The sequence below is a fragment of the Oncorhynchus mykiss genome, chromosome 1 (assembly GCF_013265735.2).
Source record: "Oncorhynchus mykiss isolate Arlee chromosome 1, USDA_OmykA_1.1, whole genome shotgun sequence".
Taxonomy (NCBI): Eukaryota; Metazoa; Chordata; class Actinopteri; order Salmoniformes; family Salmonidae; genus Oncorhynchus; species Oncorhynchus mykiss.
This window is the reverse complement of record NC_048565.1, coordinates 90,396,035-90,418,001: the sequence shown is the minus strand read 5'-3', so window position 1 is coordinate 90,418,001 and position 21,967 is coordinate 90,396,035. Positions and strand designations below refer to the sequence as shown.

General features: G+C 44.3%; 1 protein-coding gene across 4 annotated transcripts in view; it reads right to left on the bottom strand.

The window, feature by feature from the left end:
* The window catches only part of LOC110531531 (A disintegrin and metalloproteinase with thrombospondin motifs 3), a 125,475-nt gene that overhangs the window by 49,908 nt on the left and 53,600 nt on the right, over nucleotides 1–21,967 (bottom strand). For 3 of the 4 annotated variants that reach the window (XM_036988538.1, XM_036988535.1, XM_036988526.1), the window contains exons 5-6: nucleotides 8,250–8,333; nucleotides 3,808–3,964 (exon numbers count right to left, since the gene is read on the bottom strand). In XM_036988538.1, the coding sequence (XP_036844433.1) occupies nucleotides 3,808–3,964; nucleotides 8,250–8,333 (241 nt within the window). The remainder of the gene's footprint in view (nucleotides 1–3,807; nucleotides 3,965–8,249; nucleotides 8,334–21,967) is intronic. The other variant, XM_036988530.1, reaches the window with a different exon arrangement.

Genomic DNA, 21,967 nt, shown 5'->3' with positions numbered 1-21,967 from the left:
AGTTACTGCTACAGTGACAATCACATACATTCAACATACCTGTCAGTAGTTACTGCTACAGTGACAATCACATACATTCAACATACCTGTCAGTAGTTACTGCTACAGTGATAATCACATACATTCAACATACCTGTCAGTGGTTACTGCTACAGTGAGAGAACAATCACATACATTCAACATACCTGTCAGTAGTTACTGCTACAGTGACAATCACATACATTCAACATACCTGTCAGTAGTTACTGCTACAGTGACAATCACATACATTCAACATACCTGTCAGTGGTTACTGCTACAGTGAGAGAACAATCACATACATTCAACATACCTGTCAGTAGTTACTGCTACAGTGACAATCACATACATTCAACATACCTGTCAGTAGTTACTGCTACAGTGACAATCACATACATTCAACATACCTGTCAGTGGTTACTGCTACAGTGACAGTCACATACATTCAACATACCTGTCAGTAGTTACTGCTACAGTGACAATCACATACATTCAACATACCTGTCAGTGGTTCCTGCTACAGTGACAATCACATACATTCAACATACCTGTCAGTGGTTACTGCTACAGTGACAATCACATACATTCAACATACCTGTCAGTAGTTACTGCTACAGTGACAATCACATACATTCAACATACCTGTCAGTAGTTACTGCTACAGTGACAATCACATACATTCAACATACCTGTCATTGGTTACTGCTACAGTGAGAAGACAATCACATACATTCAACATACCTGTCAGTGGTTACTGCTACAGTGAGAGAACAATCACATACATTCAACATACCTGTCAGTGGTTACTGCTACAGTGACAATCACATACATTCAACATACCTGTCAGTAGTTACTGCTACAGTGACAATCACATACATTCAACATACCTGTCAGTGGTTACTGCTACAGTGACAATCACATACATTCAACATACCTGTCAGTAGTTACTGCTACAGTGACAATCACATACATTCAATAACAAAATCTTCAGATTTAGTTCACTGTTTTCATCCCTCATTAATCTCATCAGAATTGCATTGAGATGTTAAGATTTAAGATATTAAAGTTTAAAATAAAGCGTTATATAGACTCTGGACCGTTTCCAGGTATTTATTTTTGCTGACTCGTTATAAACAGGAGTTTCCTCTCAGGTCCCGCGGTCTGTATTTGGGTGTAAAATCCTCCAAGTCATCAGAAAACTCTGGCAACTGAGTGTGATGTTTACCCCTAAGCCTGGAAGGTTGTTCCCTAGTTGAAGAGGCCAGTCCCAACCCATCCCACGGTGCCTTAGAGATGGGCCTGTTATGGCCGTAGTTGAAGAGGCCAGTCCCAACCCATCCCACGGTGCCTTAGAGACGGGCCTGTTATGGCCATAGTTGAAGAGGCCAGTCCCAACCCACCCCACCCCACGGTGCCTTAGAGACGGGCCTGTTATGGCCATAGTTGAAGAGGCCAGTCCCAACCCACCCCACCCCACGGTGCCTCAGAGACGGGCCTGTTATGGCCATAGTTGAAGAGGCCAGTCCCAACCCATCCCACGGTGCCTTAGAGACAGACCTGTTATGGCCATAGTTGAAGAGGCCAGTCCCAACCCATCCCACGGTGCCTTAGAGACGGACCTGTTATGGCCATAGTTGAAGAGGCCAGTCCCAACCCATCCCACGGTGCCTTAGAGACGGGCCTATTATGGCCATAGTTGAAGAGGCCAGTCCCAACCCATCCCACGGTGCCTTAGAGACGGGCCTGTTATGGCCATTGTTGAAGAGGCCAGTCCCAACCCATCCCACGGTGCCTTAGAGACGGGCCTGTTATGGCCATAGTTGAAGAGGCCAGTCCCAACCCATCCCACGGTGCCTTAGAGACGGACCTGTTATGGCCATAGTTGAAGAGGCCAGTCCCAACCCATCCCACGGTGCCTTAGAGACGGTCCTATTATGGCCATAGTTGAAGAGGCCAGTCCCAACCCATCCCACGATGCCTTAGAGACGGGCCTATTATGGCCATAGTTGAAGAGGCCAGTCCCAACCCATCCCACGGTGCCTTAGAGACGGACCTGTTATGGCCATAGTTGAAGAGGCCAGTCCCAACCCATCCCACGGTGCCTTAGAGACGGGCCTGTTATGGCCATAGTTGAAGAGGCCAGTCCCAACCCATCCCACGGTGCCTTAGAGACGGGCCTATTATGGCCATAGTTGAAGAGGCCAGTCCCAACCCACCCCACCCCACGGTGCCTTAGAGACGGACCTGTTATGGCCATAGTTGAAGAGGCCAGTCCCAACCCATCCCACGGTGCCTTAGAGACGGGCCTGTTATGGCCATAGTTGAAGAGGCCAGTCCCAACCCATCCCACGGTGCCTTAGAGACGGGCCTATTATGGCCATAGTTGAAGAGGCCAGTCCCAACCCATCCCACGGTGCCTTAGAGACGGAGCTGTTATGGTCATAACAACGCTGGCTGCTACGGCAACGTTTGAAGTACGAGAAGCAGAAAACCAGATAGTTTCTGACTCTCTGTTTAAACATGACACGTGCTTTAAAGTTAAACCAAAGTCCAAAGTCAATATGTGACAGTGACCTTCAGAAGAAGGTAGAGCAAGAGGTTTGTTTCTCAACGCCTTGCGTTGCAGTGAACAAAAAAGTCTCAAGAAATTGTGTTGTGCTTGTGGTCGTGTTATGACGCAGAAAACAACTGGACAGATCTTGTTCCAAAATATATACTGTCATGTAAATGCGGATGTGTACATTTTATAACGAATACTAAGTAATATACCTTCGAGATAATTTTCAAAACACTTTTAACGTTGAACTTGAAGTGGTCCCTCTAGAGGTCACTCAGAGAGAGGACATAGCTGCTGTAGTACCTCCATTCTTTGTCTTTAAACTTTAAACATTCTTTTGTCTTTAAACGATTTCAAGTCTTTGTGTATTAAAGTCAACATGTCTATTCTTCATTCACTTGTCTTACAAATAGACACGAGTGGGAGTACTTCAGTACACATTGATTCAAACCGTGATGATGTAAGTAGAGATGATCTTAAGATGAGTTGCGTTATGTAAAACAACACAGAGAGGACATTTCGTATTTCTGTTTAAATTATAAGTTACTTACAGACTACCTGGAAACTATAAATACTGGGAAAAGGAAAAATCAAACCATTTCTGAGCATTTTCATGTTTTTTTCCCTACATGCCAGAAACCATAATTTTGTAGATCTGATGGTATGTTTGGAAACATAGGTTGGCACCAATGCCCAGTCAGTCAGCAAAGGGTTGGAAAATACTCAATGATGGACTCAGTGTTATGTGAGGTCACCACTGGCAGATGTAGGTAGACATGCTCAGGACCATGTCAGCATCACAAAATGGCTCCCTGTTTCCTTTACGCACTACTTTTGGCCCAGGGCCCATTGGGTTCTGGTCACAAGTAGTGCACTGTATAGGGAATAGGGTGCCACTTGGGATGGAATTCATTTCTGGACCACAGCAGCAGCTGCCTGCTTCCCTGTAGGTTCCGAGCATGGTTGAGGTCCAGTCCATCACTATTCAAAGAGTTCCGGAAGTAAACTGACAATCCAATTCCAATTGAAAAGCAATAAGGGAGAAAAAAATTCCGGAATTGGAATTTCAGTTTATTTCCGGAATGGACTTGGAATTGAAACGGACCCCAACTCTGTCAAGTTTCCAGAGACCTTACCTGAGCTAGCCTTGAAAGGAGCCAACCCTTGTGAATGGGAAGGAGATATCTGTCGTATCAGTCTGCACAGGCCTTCGATCGAGAGAAATACAGTACCTTGCATACCTGCGGGACCAAAATCTTGCCTTGTGAGGAAGATGGCATGGTCATGGTACTCAGCATGATCGGGGTCCCGGCGCTGCTGCGTGTTGGCCCAGCGACACACCTGCTCCAGGCTACGGGACGGGTTCCCACGCTCGATCAGGCTGATGGACTGAGGAAAGAAGAATACCGTTCTCATTTCAGAAACAATCTACGAGCCTGATCCCAGATCTGTTTGTGCTCTTGCCAACTCCATCGCTGTCCTAGTTAAGCCAATGAGCGACAAGGAGTTGATACCCCAAACAGAAGGCCCTCAGGCTAACAGCCTACCATACCTGCTGAATAGGATCGTCTCACAGTGTTTAATCATCATTATTACTCTTACTAGCGCTCATTCAGCACATAGATGACTACTTCAAAATGGTTATACCTGCAATGATCGGGATCAGCATGCTTGTTTTAGCTACTTGAGTTGAAAGCACTGATGTTTAGTTGCCCCGGATAAGAGTATCTGCTCAATGACTAAAACATAACGTAATTATTAGTAATTGAGTGTACTACCATCCCTGGTCAAAAGTAGTACACTATATAGGGAAAAGAGTACACTATATAGGGAAAAGAGTACACTATATAGGGAAAGGTAGTACACTATATAGGGAAAGGTAGTGCACTATATAGGGAAAGATAGTACACTATATAGGGAAAGGTAGTACACTATATAGGGAAAGGGAGTACACTATATAGGGAAAAGAGTACACTATATAGGGAAAGGTAGTACACTATATAGGGAAAGGTAGTACACTATATAGGGAAAGGTAGTACACTATATAGGGAAAGGTAGTACACTATATAGGGAAAGGTAGTACACTATATAGGGAAAAGAGTACACTATATAGGGAAAAGAGTACACTATATAGGGAAAGGTAGTACACTATATAGGGAAAGGTAGTACACTATATAGGGAAAAGAGTACACTATATAGGGAAAGGTAGTACACTATATAGGGAAAGGTAGTACACTATATAGGGAAAGGTAGTACACTATATAGGGAAAGGTAGTACACTATATAGGGAAAGGTAGTACACTATATAGGGAAAGGTAGTACACTATATAGGGAAAGGTAGTACACTATATAGGGAAAGGTAGTACACTATATAGGGAAAAGAGTACACTATATAGGGAAAGGTAGTACACTATATAGGGAAAGGTAGTACACTATATAGGGAAAAGAGTACACTATATAGGGAAAGGTAGTACACTATATAGGGAAAGGTAGCACACTATATAGGGAAAGGTAGTACACTATATAGGGAAAGGTAGTACACTATATAGGGAAAGGTAGTACACTATATAGGGAAAAGAGTACACTATATAGGGAAAGGTAGTACACTATATAGGGAAAAGAGTACACTATATAGGGAAAGGTAGTACACTATATAGGGAAAGGTAGTACACTATATAGGGAAAAGAGTACCATTTGGGAGGCATATTTGTTGTTTTACAGCATCAGCCTGGAGAGTGTTCTTGTGCTTGAGGAGAATATATTTATATTTTTTATTTCACCTTTATTTAACCAGGTAGGCTAGTTGAGAACACCTTTATTTAACCAGGTAGGCCAGTTGAGAACACCTTTATTTAACCAGGTAGGCTAGTTGAGAACACCTTTATTTAACCAGGGAGGCTAGTTGAGAACACCTTTATTTAACCAGGTAGGCTAGTTGAGAACACCTTTATTTAACCAGGTAGGCTAGTTGAGAACACCTTTATTTAACCAGGTAGGCTAGTTGAGAACACCTTTATTTAACCAGGGAGGCTAGTTGAGAACACCTTTATTTAACCAGGTAGGCTAGTTGAGAACACCTTTATTTAACCAGGTAGGCCAGTTGAGAACACCTTTATTTAACCAGGTAGGCTAGTTGAGAACACCTTTATTTAACCAGGTAGGCTAGTTGAGAACACCTTTATTTAACCAGGTAGGCCAGTTGAGAACAAGTTCTCATTTACAACTGCGACCTGGCCAAGATAAAGCAAAGCAGTGCGACACAGTTACACATGGGATAAATGGGATAAACAAACGTACATTCAATAACACAACAGAAAAATATATATACAGTGTTTGCAAATGTAGTAAGATTAGGGAGGTAAAGGCAAAAAATAGCCCATAGTGGCAAAATAATTACAATTTAGCAAAATTAAACACTGGAGTGATAGATGTGCAGAAGATGAATGTGCAAATAGAGATACTAGGGTGCAAATGAGCAACAAACAAAAAAAATATATATAGGGATGAGGTAGTTGGGTGGGCTATTTACAGATGGGCTGTGTACAGGTGCAATGCTCAGTAAACTGCTCTGACAGCTTTTGCTTAAAGTTAGTAAGGGAGATATAAGACTCCAGCTTCAGTGATTTTTGCAATTCGTTCCAGTCTTTGGCAGCAAAGAACTGGAAGGAAAGGCGGCCAAAGGAAGAGTTGGCTTAGGGGATGACCAGTGAAATATACCTGCTGGAGCGCGTGCTACAGGTGGATGCTGCTATGGTGACCAGTGAGCTGAGAAAAGGCAGTGTTTTACCTAGCAAAGACCTATGGATAACCTGGAGCCATTGGGTTTGGCAACAAATATGAGATGAGGGCCAGCCAACGAGTGCATACAGGTCGTAGTGGTGGGTAGTATAAGGGGCTTTGGGGACAAAACGGATGGCACTGTGATAGACTACATCTAATTTTTTGTAAATTACATCGCCAAAGTCAAGGATCGGCAGGATAGTCAGTTTTACAAGGGTATGTTTGGCAGCATGAGTGAAGGATGCTTTGTTGCGAAATAGGAAGCCGATTCTAGATTTAATTTTGGATTGGAGATGTTTGCTGTGAGTCTGGATGGCTCAAGATGGATATATAGAGCTTCTATACCTGCTCTATGCTTCTACACCTGCATTGCTTGCTGTTTGGGGTTTTAGGCTGGGTTTCTGTACAGCACTTTGAGATATCAGCTGATGTACGAAGGGCTATATAAATAAATTTGATTTGATTTGATTTGATATATGGATCAAGATGGATCATTTCAAATTGATTGATTTGAATAAATTAGGGCAAATACAAATTAACAGTTGAAACAGTTATTCAATACAATGCATCCTAGTTTAAGGCAATTTCAACACTATTTGTGACACAATTAGTTGATTTCCAATGGCCATCCATTATCACCCCTGGAGAGAGAGAGAAAGAGAGAGCGAGAGAGACAGAGAGAACGAGACGAGAGAGACAGAGAGAAGGAGACGAGAGAGACAGAGAGAAGGAGACGAGAGAGACAGAGAGAAGGAGACGAGAGAGACAGAGAGAAGGAGACGAGAGAAGGAGATGAGAGAGACAGAGAGAAGGAGACGAGAGAGACAGAGAGAAGGAGACGAGAGAGACAGAGAGAAGGAGACGAGAGAAGGAGATGAGAGAGACAGAGAGAAGGAGACGAGAGAGACAGAGAGAAGGAGACGAGAGAGACAGAGAGAAGGAGACGAGAGAGACAGAGAGAAGGAGACGAGAGAGACAGAACGAGCGACGGGTGTAATGTAAACTCTTACCTGTCTGTACCTGACAGTGATCAGGAAGATGAGAAGTCTTACCTGTCTGTACCTGTCAGTGATCAGGAAGATGAGAAGTCTTACCTGTCTGTACCTGACCGTGATCAGGAAGATGAGAAGTCTTACCTGTCTGTACCTGGCCGTGATCAGGAAGATGAGAAGTCTTACCTGTCTGTACCTGACAGTGATCAGGAAGATGAGAAGTCTTACCTGTCTGTACCTGACAGTGATCAGGAAGATGAGAAGTCTTACCTGTCTGTACCTGACCGTGATCAGGAAGATGAGAAGTCTTACCTGTCTGTACCTGACCGTGATCAGGAAGATGAGAAGTCTTACCTGTCTGTACCTGACCGTGATCAGGAAGATGAGAAGTCTTTACCTGTCTGTACCTGACCGTGATCAGGAAGATGAGAAGTCTTACCTGTCTGTACCTGACCGTGATCAGGAAGATGAGAAGTCTTACCTGTCTGTACCTGACCGTGATCAGGAAGATGAGAAGTCTTACCTGTCTGTACCTGGCCGTGATCAGGAAGATGAGAAGTCTTACCTGTCTGTACCTGACAGTGATCAGGAAGATGAGAAGTCTTACCTGTCTGTACCTGACAGTGATCAGGAAGATGAGAAGTCTTACCTGTCTGTACCTGACCGTGATCAGGAAGATGAGAAGTCTTACCTGTCTGTACCTGACCGTGATCAGGAAGATGAGAAGCCTTACCTGTCTGTACCTGACCGTGATCAGGAAGATGAGAAGTCTTTACCTGTCTGTACCTGACCGTGATCAGGAAGATGAGAAGTCTTACCTGTCTGTACCTGACCGTGATCAGGAAGATGAGAAGTCTTACCTGTCTGTACCTGACCGTGATCAGGAAGATGAGAAGTCTTACCTGTCTGTACCCGACCATGATCATGCGGACGAGGACGATGTTGATGTTGGTTCCCAAGGACTCATCGTGGTAGATCTCATCAACCTAAGGGAAGCAGCCAGAGAGATAAACAACATCAATTTATTTATTTAGTGAATTCCTTTAGCCAAGCCATTGCTTCGGGTCCTGCTGAGTTGAGGGTGAGTAGGCCCTCCGCTGAGTTGGTAGATTGGACAGACCTTAGGAATGTGGTGCATGATTCGCTCCAACCCACAAGCACTAAGGGGTGAAGGAGTCTATAGCCTGGTCTCAGATCTGTTTGTGCTGTCTTGCCAACTCTTATGGTCATTGTCACGCCCATTGTAACAATCATGTGCCCTGGTCAAAAGTAGTACACTATATAGGGAATTGGGTTCCATTTGGGACGCGAACCCATATGAGAATGCTTCTGATGCTAGATTCATCCTCTCATAGTGTGCTTCTTAATACGCGATTTGATGATAGCTCATAGTACACAGGCGTACATCAAAGAGTACACAGCACGTCACATCTGGCAAAAACACAGCTGGTCGTTTGTTTAGCTTTCAGAAGGATAAGGCAGCCAGGACCGGCCTTTCAGAAGGATAAGGCAGCCAGCCAGCCAGCCAGCCAGCCAGGGCCGGCCTTCCAGAAGGATAAGGCAGCCAGCCAACCGGGGCCGTCCCTCCAGAAGGATAAGGCAGCCAGCCAGCCAGGACTGCCCCTCCAGAAGGATAAGGCAGCCAGCCAGCCAGGACTGCCCCTCCAGAAGGATAAGGCAGCCAGCCAGCCAGGACTGACCCTCCAGAAGGATAAGGCAGAAGGACAAAACACTCCTACTGAACAATAACCTGTAATAATCTGACATAGAACCTGACAGGACAAACACTCCCGCTGAACAATAACCTGTAATAATCTGACATAGAACCTGACAGGACAAACACTCCCACTGAACAATAACCTGTAATAATCTGACATAGAACTTGACAGGACAAACACTCCTGCTGAACAATAACCTGTAATAATCTGACATAGAACCTGACAGGACAAACACTCCTACTGAACAATAACCTGTAATAATCTGACATAGAACCTGACAGGACAAACACTCCCACTGAACAATAACCTGTAATAATCTGACATAGAACCCGACAGGACAAACACTCCTGCTGAACAATAACCTGTAATAATCTGACATAGAACCTGACAGGACAAACACTCCTCCTGAACAATAACCTGTAATAATCTGACATAGAACCTGACAGGACAAACACTCCCACTGAACAATAACCTGTAATAATCTGACATAGAACCTGACAGGACAAACACTCCTGCTGAACAATAACCTGTAATAATCTGACATAGAACCTGACAGGACAAACACTCCCACTGAACACTGATCCACTTGGCTCAATAGTTCACACCAATGTGCTTCCACTCGACAGCACAGGAGTGGAAGCAATCCCCTCTACAGAGAGTGTGTGTGTGTGTGTGCGTGTGTGTGTGTGTGTGTCTGCTCTCTGATGGTTTGGTTTTGCATACATGGAATGGGTGGCTGGTAATAGGATGATGCTATCCACAGTGGGTGGCTGGTAATGGGATGCTGCTATCCACAGTGGGTGGCTGGTAATGGGATGCTGCTGTCCACAGTGGGTGGCTGGTAATGGGATGCTGCTATCCACAGTGGGTGGCTGGTAATGGGATGCTGCTATCCACAGTGGTTGGCTGGTAATGGGATGCTGCTGTCCACAGTGGGTGGCTGGTAATGGGATGCTGCTATCCACAGTGGGTGGGTGGTAATGGGATGCTGCTATCCACAGTGGGTGGCTGGTAATGGGATGCTGCTTTCCACAGTGGGTGGCTGGTAATGGGATGCTGCTATCCACAGTGGGTGGCTGGTAATGGGATGCTGCTGTCCACAGTGAGTGCTTGTCATGCTGGTGCTGGGCCTTCCTGGCCATGGGACCATGTGGAGTCGTTCTGCCTCTATTCTTATGAGTTGTGATTCAACAGGCAATCATGTGCGATATCTTGTTAAAACACTGGCACGCGTCCAAATGAAACCACTGCAATTATGCAACGGCTGAGCTAGTCTGACCTAGAAATGCTATGATGACTGCAACACGGTCCCATAACGATGGAATGTGTGGAGACTTAATGGAGGAGCTGCAAACCAACATGGAAATTCCAATCTGTAAGTGGTTTCAACTAATTATTATTAACTAACTGGTTCCACGGCGTTTTTAAGTCAACTTTTCGGTCTAAGTGTTACCTGAACTAAAAACAAATAGAGTTGAGCCAGATGTACTGTAGGTCCGACTGGAGAATAACGCAGGCCGAAATTCAATGAACATAAAATGATGTGTTTATTCAACTCGTCTCTTATGTTCATTCAACAAAAATGATTATTTGCGCATCTTAACTCACTGGAGTTAGCGCATCTTAAACTTAGCGCATCTTAAATCACTGGAACTAGTTAGACACAAAAACAGTGCTTTTAATATACACTGTTTTCAACTGACATATTTGACACGGTCTCTGTTCATTTATACAGTAATTGTAATTCAACATGTTCTTCTCTGGGATTTGAACTCACAATCTCCTGGTTCAGAGCATTTAAAATCTTCCTGCGTCTCCACCATGTCTGTGTCAATGACTGATTTCCACCTGTATTGCTAGACTTCTCACTTCTAAAAATCTCACCTCTGTTAATTAAAAGTACCTCTCCAGAACAACTATTTTATTCGTTATAGTGATTGAGGAGTAACATTAGAACAGAGTAATATTCCCCACCAACATTAGACAACAACACAGAAAACCCTTCAATTGCTGAAATAAGTAAATCAATGACGAGAGGATAGTCACATTAACTGATAACAGACAGACATGGTGGTTTAGCAGGAAGATTGGAATGCTGTAAACCAAGAGATTGTGAGTTCAAATCCCAGGTGAGGACATTTATATAAGTCAACATGTGTCAAATATATACATTGAAAATGTTGTATATTAAAAGCACTGTGCTTGTAACCAGATGCACTTTTTTTTAGTTAAGATGCCCAAATAATAATTTATAGTTTAATGAACATATGAGACAAGTTGAGCAAACAGACCATTTTAAGTTGACCCCTCCCCCCCAGGTTTACTACCCATAAGGCTCTGGTCAAACATAGTTCACTACGAAATACGGAGCCATTTGTGACGCAGACTGAGTAACATTTCCATCCGAGCATGTTTAATCCTCATCAAACCATCCACTACGTGTCAATACTCCCTCTAGGGTCCTATATAGTCAATCAACAGCTTCAATTTGTGGTTTGCTGAATGCGGGTTTGAGGAAAATAACCAGGGATGGGTGGAGGGATTTGGAATCTTGCTTCTGTTTCCATAGCTACATATAGAAGTCTTAGAACAGTCCCGCTTGGTTATGGATCCTGATTATCAACATGCCGAGTCAGCTGACTGGAGACCAGTAGGGACCAGGAGACACAGGGTTCATTGAGTTACACGTCAGAAAAACAACCTTTCTAATTATTTTTTTTCTTCTCACAGGTGACTCTTTAACCTGTTGTCCTAGAAAATATATATGCTATGAAAACATATGTGTAAGCTATACAACACAATCAGTCTTCTATGGTTGGTTTGATTTGAACTTTGTATGTCTGCCTAAACATGAACTTGATGTACTGGCTGCGGTTACTAGACAGTTTTTGTGAATATGTCTCGACGCTTTACTGCATCGTTTTCCTTTTTCTTCAAGTGTGTCTTAAACTAAAATGTATGGATGAAATAGGCTGCCGTTGGGCCTCCCGAGTGGTGCAGCCTTCCCTAGGTACTGCATCGCAGAGTTGCGGCGTCACTACAGTCTGGGATCAAACCCAGGCTGTGTCACAATCGGCTGTGACCGGGAGACCCATAGGGCGGCGCCCAATAAGCCCAGTGTTGTCATAGTTAGGGGATGGTTTGGCCCGGGGGGGCTCATCGTGCTCTAGCGACTCCTTGTGGCGCTGACCTCGGTCAGTGGCGCTGACCTCCTTGCAGGCTGACCTCGGTCATCAGTTGAATGTTGTAGCTGGCTTCTGGGTTAATAGCCTACGGCTATTCTTCAACATAAATGCGTAAAACTACATCACAATGCTGTAGACACCTTGGGGAATACGTAGAAAGCGTAAGCTCGTTGATGGTACATTCACAGCTGAATAGGGAGTCATTGGAACGCAGCGCTTTCAAAACCTGGTGCACTTCCGGATTGGATTTTTCTCAGGCTTTCGTCTGCAAGTTCTGTTATACTCACAGACAATATCTTTACAGTTTTGGAAACGTTCGACTGGTTTCTATCCAAAGATGTCAATTATATGCATATTCTAACATCTTTTCCTGACAAAATATCCCGTTTAAAACGGGAACGTTTTTTTCCAAAAATGAAAATACTGCCCCCTAGCACCAAGAGGTTAAGAAACGTGACTTTGGGGGGGTCATGTTTCGGAGGACGCATGATTTGACCTTTGCCTCTCCTGAGCCCGTTGTGGAGTTGCAGCGATGAGACAGACCAGATGTGTCTCAACAACACTAGACCAGATATGTCTCAACAACACTAGACCAGATATGTCTCAACAACACTAGACCAGATATATCTCAACAACACTAGACCAGATATATCTCAACAACACTAGACCAGATATGTCTCAACAACACTAGACCAGATATGTCTCAACAACACTAGACCAGATATATCTCAACAACACTAGATCAGATATGTCTCAACAACACTAGACCAGATATGTCTCAACAACACTAGACCAGATATATCTCAACAACACTAGACCAGATATATCTCAACAACACTAGACCAGATATGTCTCAACAACACTAGACCAGATATGTCTCAACAACACTAGACCAGATATATCTCAACAACACTAGACCAGATATATCTCAACAACACTAGACCAGATATGTCTCAACAACACTAGACCAGATATGTCTCAACAACACTAGACCAGATATATCTCAACAACACTAGACCAGATATATCTCAACAACACTAGACCAGATATATCTCAACAACACTAGACCAGATGTGTCTCAACAACACGAGACCAGATATGTCTCAACAACACTAGACCAGATATATCTCAACAACACTAGACCAGATATGTCTCAACAACACTAGACCAGATATATCTCAACAACACTAGACCAGATATGTCTCAACAACACCAGACCCTAGACCAGATATGTCTCAACAACACTAGACCAGATATGTCTCATCAACACTAGACCAGAAAGGTTTCAACAACACGAGACCGGATATGTCTCAACAACACTAGACCAGATATATCTCAACAACACTAGACCAGATATATCTCAACAACACTAGACCAGATATGTCTCAACAACACTAGACCAGATATATCTCAACAACACTAGACCAGATATGTCTCAACAACACTAGACCAGATATGTCTCAACAACACTAGACCAGATATATCTCAACAACACTAGACCAGATATGTCTCAACAACACTAGACCAGATATGTCTCAACAACACTAGACCAGATATGTCTCAACAACACTAGACCAGATATGTCTCAACAACACTAGACCAGATATGTCTCAACAACACTAGACCAGATATATCTCAACAACACTAGACCAGATATATCTCAACAACACTAGACCAGATATGTCTCAACAACACTAGACCAGATATGTCTCAACAACACTAGACCAGATATGTCTCAACAACACTAGACCAGATATGTCTCAACAACACTAGACCAGATATATCTCAACAACACTAGACCAGATATCTCTCAACAACACTAGACCAGATATATCTCAACAACACTAGCCCAGATATGTCTCAACAACACTAGCCCAGATATATCTCAACAACACTAGACCAGATGTGTCTCAACAACACTAGACCAGATATATCTCAACACCACTAGACCAGATATATCTCAACAACACTAGACCAGATATATCTCTACAACACTAGCCCAGATATGTCTCAACAACACTAGACCAGATATATCTCAACAACACTAGACCAGATATATCTCAACAACACTAGACCAGATATATCTCAACAACACTAGACCAGATATATCTCAACAACACTAGCCCAGATATGTCTCAACAACACTAGCCCAGATATATCTCAACAACACTAGACCAGATGTGTCTCAACAACACTAGACCAGATATATCTCAACACCACTAGACCAGATATATCTCAACAACACTAGCCCAGATATGTCTCAACAACACTAGACCAGATATGTCTCAACAACACTAGACCAGAAAGGTTTCAACAACACTAGACCAGATGTGTCTCAACAACACTAGACCAGATATGTCTCAACAACACTAGACCAGATATATCTCAACAACACTAGACCAGATATGTCTCAACAACACTAGACCAGATATGTCTCAACAACACTAGACCAGATATGTCTCAACAACACTAGACCAGATATATCTCAACAACACTAGATCAGATATGTCTCAACAACACTAGACCAGATATGTCTCAACAACACTAGACCAGATATGTCTCAACAACACCAGACCCTAGACCAGATATGTCTCAACAACACTAGACCAGATATGTCTCATCAACACTAGACCAGAAAGGTTTCAACAACACGAGACCAGATATGTCTCAACAACACTAGACCAGATATATCTCAACAACACTAGACCAGATATGTCTCAACAACACTAGACCAGATATATCTCAACAACACTAGAACAGATATGTCTCAACAACACTAGACCAGATATGTCTCATCAACACTAGACCAGATATGTCTCAACACCACTAGACCAGATATATCTCAACAACACTAGACCAGATGTGTCTCAACAACACTAGACCAGATATATCTCAACAACACTAGACCAGATATGTCTCATCAACACTAGACCAGATATATCTCAACAACACTAGACCAGATATATCTCAACACCACTAGACCAGATATATCTCAACAACACTAGACCAGATGTGTCTCAACAACACTAGACCAGATATATCTCAACAACACTAGACCAGATATGTCTCATCAACACTAGACCAGATATATCTCAACAACACTAGACCAGATATATCTCAACAACACTAGACCAGATATGTCTCAACAACACTAGACCAGATATATCTCAACACCACTAGACCAGATATGTCTCAACACCACTAGACCAGATATGTCTCATCAACACTAGACCAGATATGTCTCAACAACACTAGACCAGATATGTCTCAACACCACTAGACCAGATATATCTCAACAACACTAGACCAGATATATCTCAACAACACTAGACCAGATATATCTCAACAACACTAGACCAGATATATCTCAACAACACTAGACCAGATATGTCTCAACAACACTAGACCAGATATGTCTCAACAACACTAGACCAGATATGTCTCAACAACACTAGACCAGATATATCTCAACAACACTAGACCAGAAAGGTTTCAACAACACTAGATCAGAAAGGTTTCAACAACACTAGACCAGATATATCTCAACAACACTAGACCAGATATATCTCAACAACATTAGACCAGATATGTCTCAACAACACTAGACCAGATATGTCTCAACAACACTAGACCAAATATATCTCAACAACACTAGACCAGATATATCTCAACAACACTAGACCAGATATATCTCAACAGCACTAGACCATGGTGAGTTAGGTCAAATGGTCTCCTCCCAGCAGAGCGAAGGTCGGCCATATTGATTTATTTGTTTTAGTGACAGTCTCTCTCCTGTTTACCAGAATACTGGAGGTCTGAGCTGATACACGTTGTTTTAGTGACAGTCTCTCTCCTGTTTACCAGAATACTGGAGGTCTGAGCTGATGCACGTTGTTTTAGTGACCGTCTCTCTCCTGTTTACCAGAATACTGGAGGTCTGAGCTGATACACGTTGTTTTAGTGACAGTCTCTCTCCTGTTTACCAGAATACTGGAGGTCTGAGCTGATGCATGTTGTTTTAGTGACAGTCTCTCTCCTGTTTACCAGAATACTGGAGGTCTGAGCTGATGCACGTTGTTTTAGTGACAGTCTCTCTCCTGTTTACCAGAATACTGGAGGTCTGAGCTGATGCACGTTGTTTTAGTGACAGTCTCTCTCCTGTTTACCAGAATACTGGAGGTCTGAGCTGATGCACGTTGTTTTAGTGACCGTCTCTCTCCTGTTTACCAGAATACTGGAGGTCTGAGCTGATACACGTTGTTTTAGTGACAGTCTCTCTCCTGTTTACCAGAATACTGGAGGTCTGAGCTGATGCACGTTGTTTTAGTGACCGTCTCTCTCCTGTTTACCAGAATACTGGAGGTCTGAGCTGATACACGTTGTTTTAGTGACAGTCTCTCTCCTGTTTACCAGAATACTGGAGGTCTGAGCTGATGCACGTTGTTTTAGTGACAGTCTCTCTCCTGTGTTTACCAGAATACTGGAGGTCTGAGCTGATGCACTTTGTTTTCGAGTGATGCTTTAAACACAGCCGAGGAAGGCCCTGGGATGGCCTGCCTGTCGATGATGTCATTATCCCAGTAAGTCATAAACACAACAGTCACAGTGATAAAGGCGGGCGCTGCACATGCCGCCTCTCAGGTCACTAAGTACGGTGATGCTCCTTACAAATTACAGAACCGAAATAAGGAAGCATTTTTGTTTTGCTGGTCTCTCTGTAACTATGACGTGGATGTAAATAAACCCAGCTGGGGGACAGTCTACGCCAAGTTCTCCAAAACAAGACGTGATGTTCACCCTCTCCCCAAGGACACATCACCCATCTATCAGCCTTCTATCTGTGAACACATATCGCTGAATTAAGAGGGGAAGAGATGTCTAACACACTAGATAAATGATAAGCTAAATGTCAATAGGCAGGACAGCACACACTGTTTAAAACACCACAGTACAAACATATAAACGACTGTGTAACTGACGCAAGACTGGAACTTGGCAACGATCCAACATTTACACAGCAAAGGAACGTAGACTAGGCTACACATCAACCAAATAGCCTTTATTCATTCACTTCCAGAACAGTAAATCAGCTATTTAATGAAACAGTTTTTAAGTAAAGTAAAGGCAGATGACCCCAGATTCCCCTGGACGTTGTGTGATGTAATGTCCTCAGATCTCCATACTGAGTTGAATGCTGACCTGTATAAATGTCGGGTTGATGCTGGACGTTAAACTGAGCAGCTGTTGAACAATGAGGACAAACGTCAGAAATAGCCACAGGCTTTTCCAGCCATAGTGGAACATACTCTAAACATCATAAATGTTATTCAATGTGGTTTCAATAAACTTGCGTCAGAATACTGTAGTACCTACTGAATATACATACTACTGATGCAGTTTAAATCTCCTGCATACAGTCTTTAAACCTATCCAGTCTTTTTTATTTGATTTATATAACAAAAAAACTTTACTAGTGAGGGAGTTACCAAACCAAGTGACACCCTATTCCCTATATAGTGTACTACTTTTCACCAGGGTCAATTGGTCAAAAGTACTGCATTTTAAGCTAATAGGTCAAATAGGGTTCCATTTGGAATGCATCCCCAAGCAGCCAATGGCTGCTCTGCCTCTGCTCAGCTGAGCTCACTACACACAGAGCCTCATTCAGAATTGGATTGTTTCTGTCCAGCTGGCTCACAGCAATGAGCACAGCAGCTGTAAGATAGCTGGAGGGACATACAGTACCAGTCAAAAGATTAAGAACACCTACTCATTTAAAGGTTTATCTTTATTTTTACTATTTTATACATTGTAGAATAATAGTGAAGACATCAAAACTATGAAATAACACATACGGGAATCATGTAGTAACCAAAAAAGTGTTAAACACATGAAAATATATGAGGAGTCCAAATTCAAGATTTTTGGTTCCAACCGACGTGTCTTTGTGAGACGCAGATAAGGTGAATGGATGATCTCCGCATGTGTTGTTCCCACCGTGAAGCATGGAGGAGGAGGTGTGATGTGTCGGGGAGCTTTGCAGGTGACACTGTCAGTGATTTATTTAGAATTTAAGGCACACTTAACCAGCATGGCTACCACAGCATTCTGCAGCGATACGCCATCCCATCTGGTTTGCACTTAGTGGGACTATCATTTGTTTTTCAATGACCCAACACCTCCAGGCTGTGTACGGGCTACTTGACCAAGAAGGAGAGTGATGGAGTGCTGCATCAGATGACCTGGCCTCCACAAACACCCAACTTCAACCCAATTGAGACGGTTTGGGATGAGTTGGGCCGCAGAGTGAAGGAAAATCAGCCAGCAAGTGCTCAGCATATGTGGGAACTCCTTCAAGACTGTTGGAAAAGCATTCCAGGTGAAGCTGGTTGAGAGAATGCCAAGATTATGCAAAGCTGTCATCAAGGTAAAGGGTGGCTACTTTGAAGAATTTCAAATCTGAAATAGATTTTGATTTGTTTAACACTTTTTTGGTTACTACATGATTCCATGTGTTATTTCATAGTTTTGATGTCTTCACTATTATTCTAAAATATAGAAAATAGTAAAAATAAAGAAAAACACTTGAATGAGTAGGTGTCCAAACTTTTGAATGGTACTGTATATCTCTCCCTACCTGATGTCTTGTGTACAGCATAACATCAACATGGACAAAACCCTCGTGGGTTTTCTCTAACAACACAGCCATTGTGCTCAGGCAGGCACCTCACAGGCTCCTAGCATGCCTTGTTCCAGGCAGGCACCTCACAGGCTCTGCAGGCTCCTAGCATGGCTTTGTCCAGACAGGCGCCTAACAGGCTCTGCAGGCTCCTAGCATGGCTTGGTCCAGGCAGGCACCTCACAGGCTCCTAGCATGGCTTGGTTCAGACAGGCACCTCACAGGCCCTGCAGGCTCCTAGCATGGCTTGGTCCAGGCAGGATGTGCTTTAATCAGTTCCTTGGCCCGGGAGATTTTCTCCAAGTGGTACTGTACCAGCTCCACATTCTGTACTGGTGGCTGGGAAAGATTGGTGGGATTAACTAGAAGAGCTACAGTGTTTACCTTGTTTGTAGAAACTCAGCCAAGGGAGTGGGCTCACTCACAATTTTGCCTAAGAACACAGCCCTGACTAAAGAATGGTACCAACACATCCTCCGAGAGCAACTTCTCCCAACCATCCAGGAACAGTTCGGTGACGAACAATGCCTTTTCCAGCATGATGGAGCACATTGCGATAAGGCAAAAGTGATAACTAAGTGGCTCGGGGAACAAAACACCAATATTTTGGGTCCATGGGAAGTATATTTTTTTCTTTTTTTAACCCCTTTTTTCTCCCCAATTGGTAGTTACAGCCTTGTCTCATCGCTGCAACTCCCGTACGGACTCGGGAGAGGCGAAGGTCGAGAGCCATGCGTCCTCCAAAACACAACCCATCCAACCCGGAAGTCAGCCGCACCAATGTGTCGGAGGAAACACCTTATACCTGGCGACCTGGTCAGCGTGCACTGCGCCCGGCTCGCTACAGGAGTCGCTAGTGCGCGATGAGACAAGAATTTCACTGTCGGCCAAACCCTCCCTAACCCGGACGACGCTGGGTCAATTGTGCGCCGCCCCATGGGCCTCCCGGTCGCGGCCGGCTGCGACAGAGCCTGGACTCGAACCCAGAATCTCTGGTGGCACAGAGATTAGACCACTGCGCTATCCGGGAGGCCTGGAAGTTGTTTTGTCAAAAGTAAAATATGTAGGCTATGGAATCATCAACAGATGGACCACAGAGCAGCAGGCCTCCTTCAACAGACAGTAGGCTATGGAATCATCAACAGATGGACCACAGAGCAGCAGGCCTCCTCAACCAACAGTAGGCTGTGGAATCATCAACAGATGGACCACAGAGCAGCAGGCCTCCTCAACCAACAGTAGGCTGTGGAATCATCAACAGATGGACCACAGAGCAGCAGGCCTCCTCAACCAACAGTAGGCTGTGGAATCATCAACAGATGGACCACAGAGCAGCAGGCCTCCTCCTGAACCAACAGTAGGCTATGGAATCATCAACAGATGGTGGACCACAGAGCAGCAGGCCTCCTCAACCAACAGTAGGCTGTGGAATCATCAACAGATGGACCACAGAGCAGCAGGCCTCCTCAACAGACATTCACTGTTGCCTGAAGTTGTTTAATATGCTGTGTTAGTGTCAGCCTGGCCTGGCAGAGCTGACCAGCAGGGCTGAGCAGCAGCAGATCCTCTAGTCGGGTGGATGTGGATGTTCTGATTGGCTGCCATGCAAAGCAGAAGTCCAGCACCAGCCAACCCCATCCCGCCACAGCCCTCCCCCCCACCCCCGCCCTCTCCACTCCCAGTCAACTCACAGTGGCTGCCTCCCAAATGGAAACCTAACCTATAGTGCACAACGTTTAACAAGCAGTCCTAGGGAATAGGGTGCCATTTAAGAACAGTGACAGGTCTAGTGCAGCTAATCAGACCACCCTGCTGGGCCCAAATGGTAACTGTTACAGAGTGAAACCAGCACCCTGTGAAAATCTGACTTGGTGGATTAGGGTTGTGGAATCAGATTAAGGTGGTAGGAGCTGCCTGAGACTGTAATGAACAAACTGAGAGGTTTTTCTCTTTCATTAGTAATCCATCAACATTCAGAGAGAGAGAGAGAGAGAGAGGCGCGAGGGATACGTAATGTTTCAACGTCCACTATGTGAGAGGAGGAGACTAGTACAGTAACAACTAGGCCCTGAGGGGGAATCTATACACACTAGGGGGGGTCAGTCTGGCCAGCGAGTCAGCAACAAAGCTGTTACTACTCTATCATGTCTAAATACACTGGGGGGAGGAGATCAGTCTGGCCAGCGAGAGAGCACAGTTTTCCAACTTCCACAAATAGTCATCTTGTACTGCAGGCAAAGGTCAACTGGTTTGGTCAATTACATTCCAATAGCTTTTTGGAATTTCAGTTTACATAAGTGAATTTAAATGGAATTGACCCCCCCAACCCTGGTCTGAATGGTGAATAGTACAGTAAGCTGTTCACAGGAAAGTTAAAGCACTCACACACAGCTAAACAGTGCATAGGGGACAAACAGTTAGGAAAGATTTAAAGGTCCCGAACACTCCTTCTGATTCCCATGGAAAAGTGCCTTTTGAGTGACAAAAACATCACCCACAATATGTTTCACCAATAAAACATTTCAACATGTGAAGTTAGGAAGTCTGAAAGGACAGATTGAGTCAGAACGGAGATAGTTGACTGAGTGGGCGGAGACCTAGTAGGGTGAGTGGGCGGGGACCTAGCAGGGTGAGTGGGCGGGGACCTAGCAGGCTGAGTGGGCGGGGACCTAGCAGACTGAGTGGGCGGGGACCTAGAAGTCTGAAAGGGCAGATTGAGTAGGCACGGAGATAGTTGACTGAGTGGGCGGGGACCTATCAGGCTGAGTGGGCGGGGACCTAGAAGTCTGAAAGGGCAGATTGAGTAGGCACGGAGATAGTTGACTGAGTGGGCGGGGACCTAGCAGGCTGAGTGGGCGGGAACCTAGAAGTCTAAGTGGGCGGGGACCTAGCAGTCTGAGTGGGCGGGGACCTAGAAGTCTGAAAGGTCAGATTGAGTAGGCACGGAGATAGTTGACTGAGTGGGCGGGGATCTAGCAGGCTGAGTGGGCGGGGACCTAGAGGTCTGAAAGGACAGATTGAGTCGGCACGGAGATAGT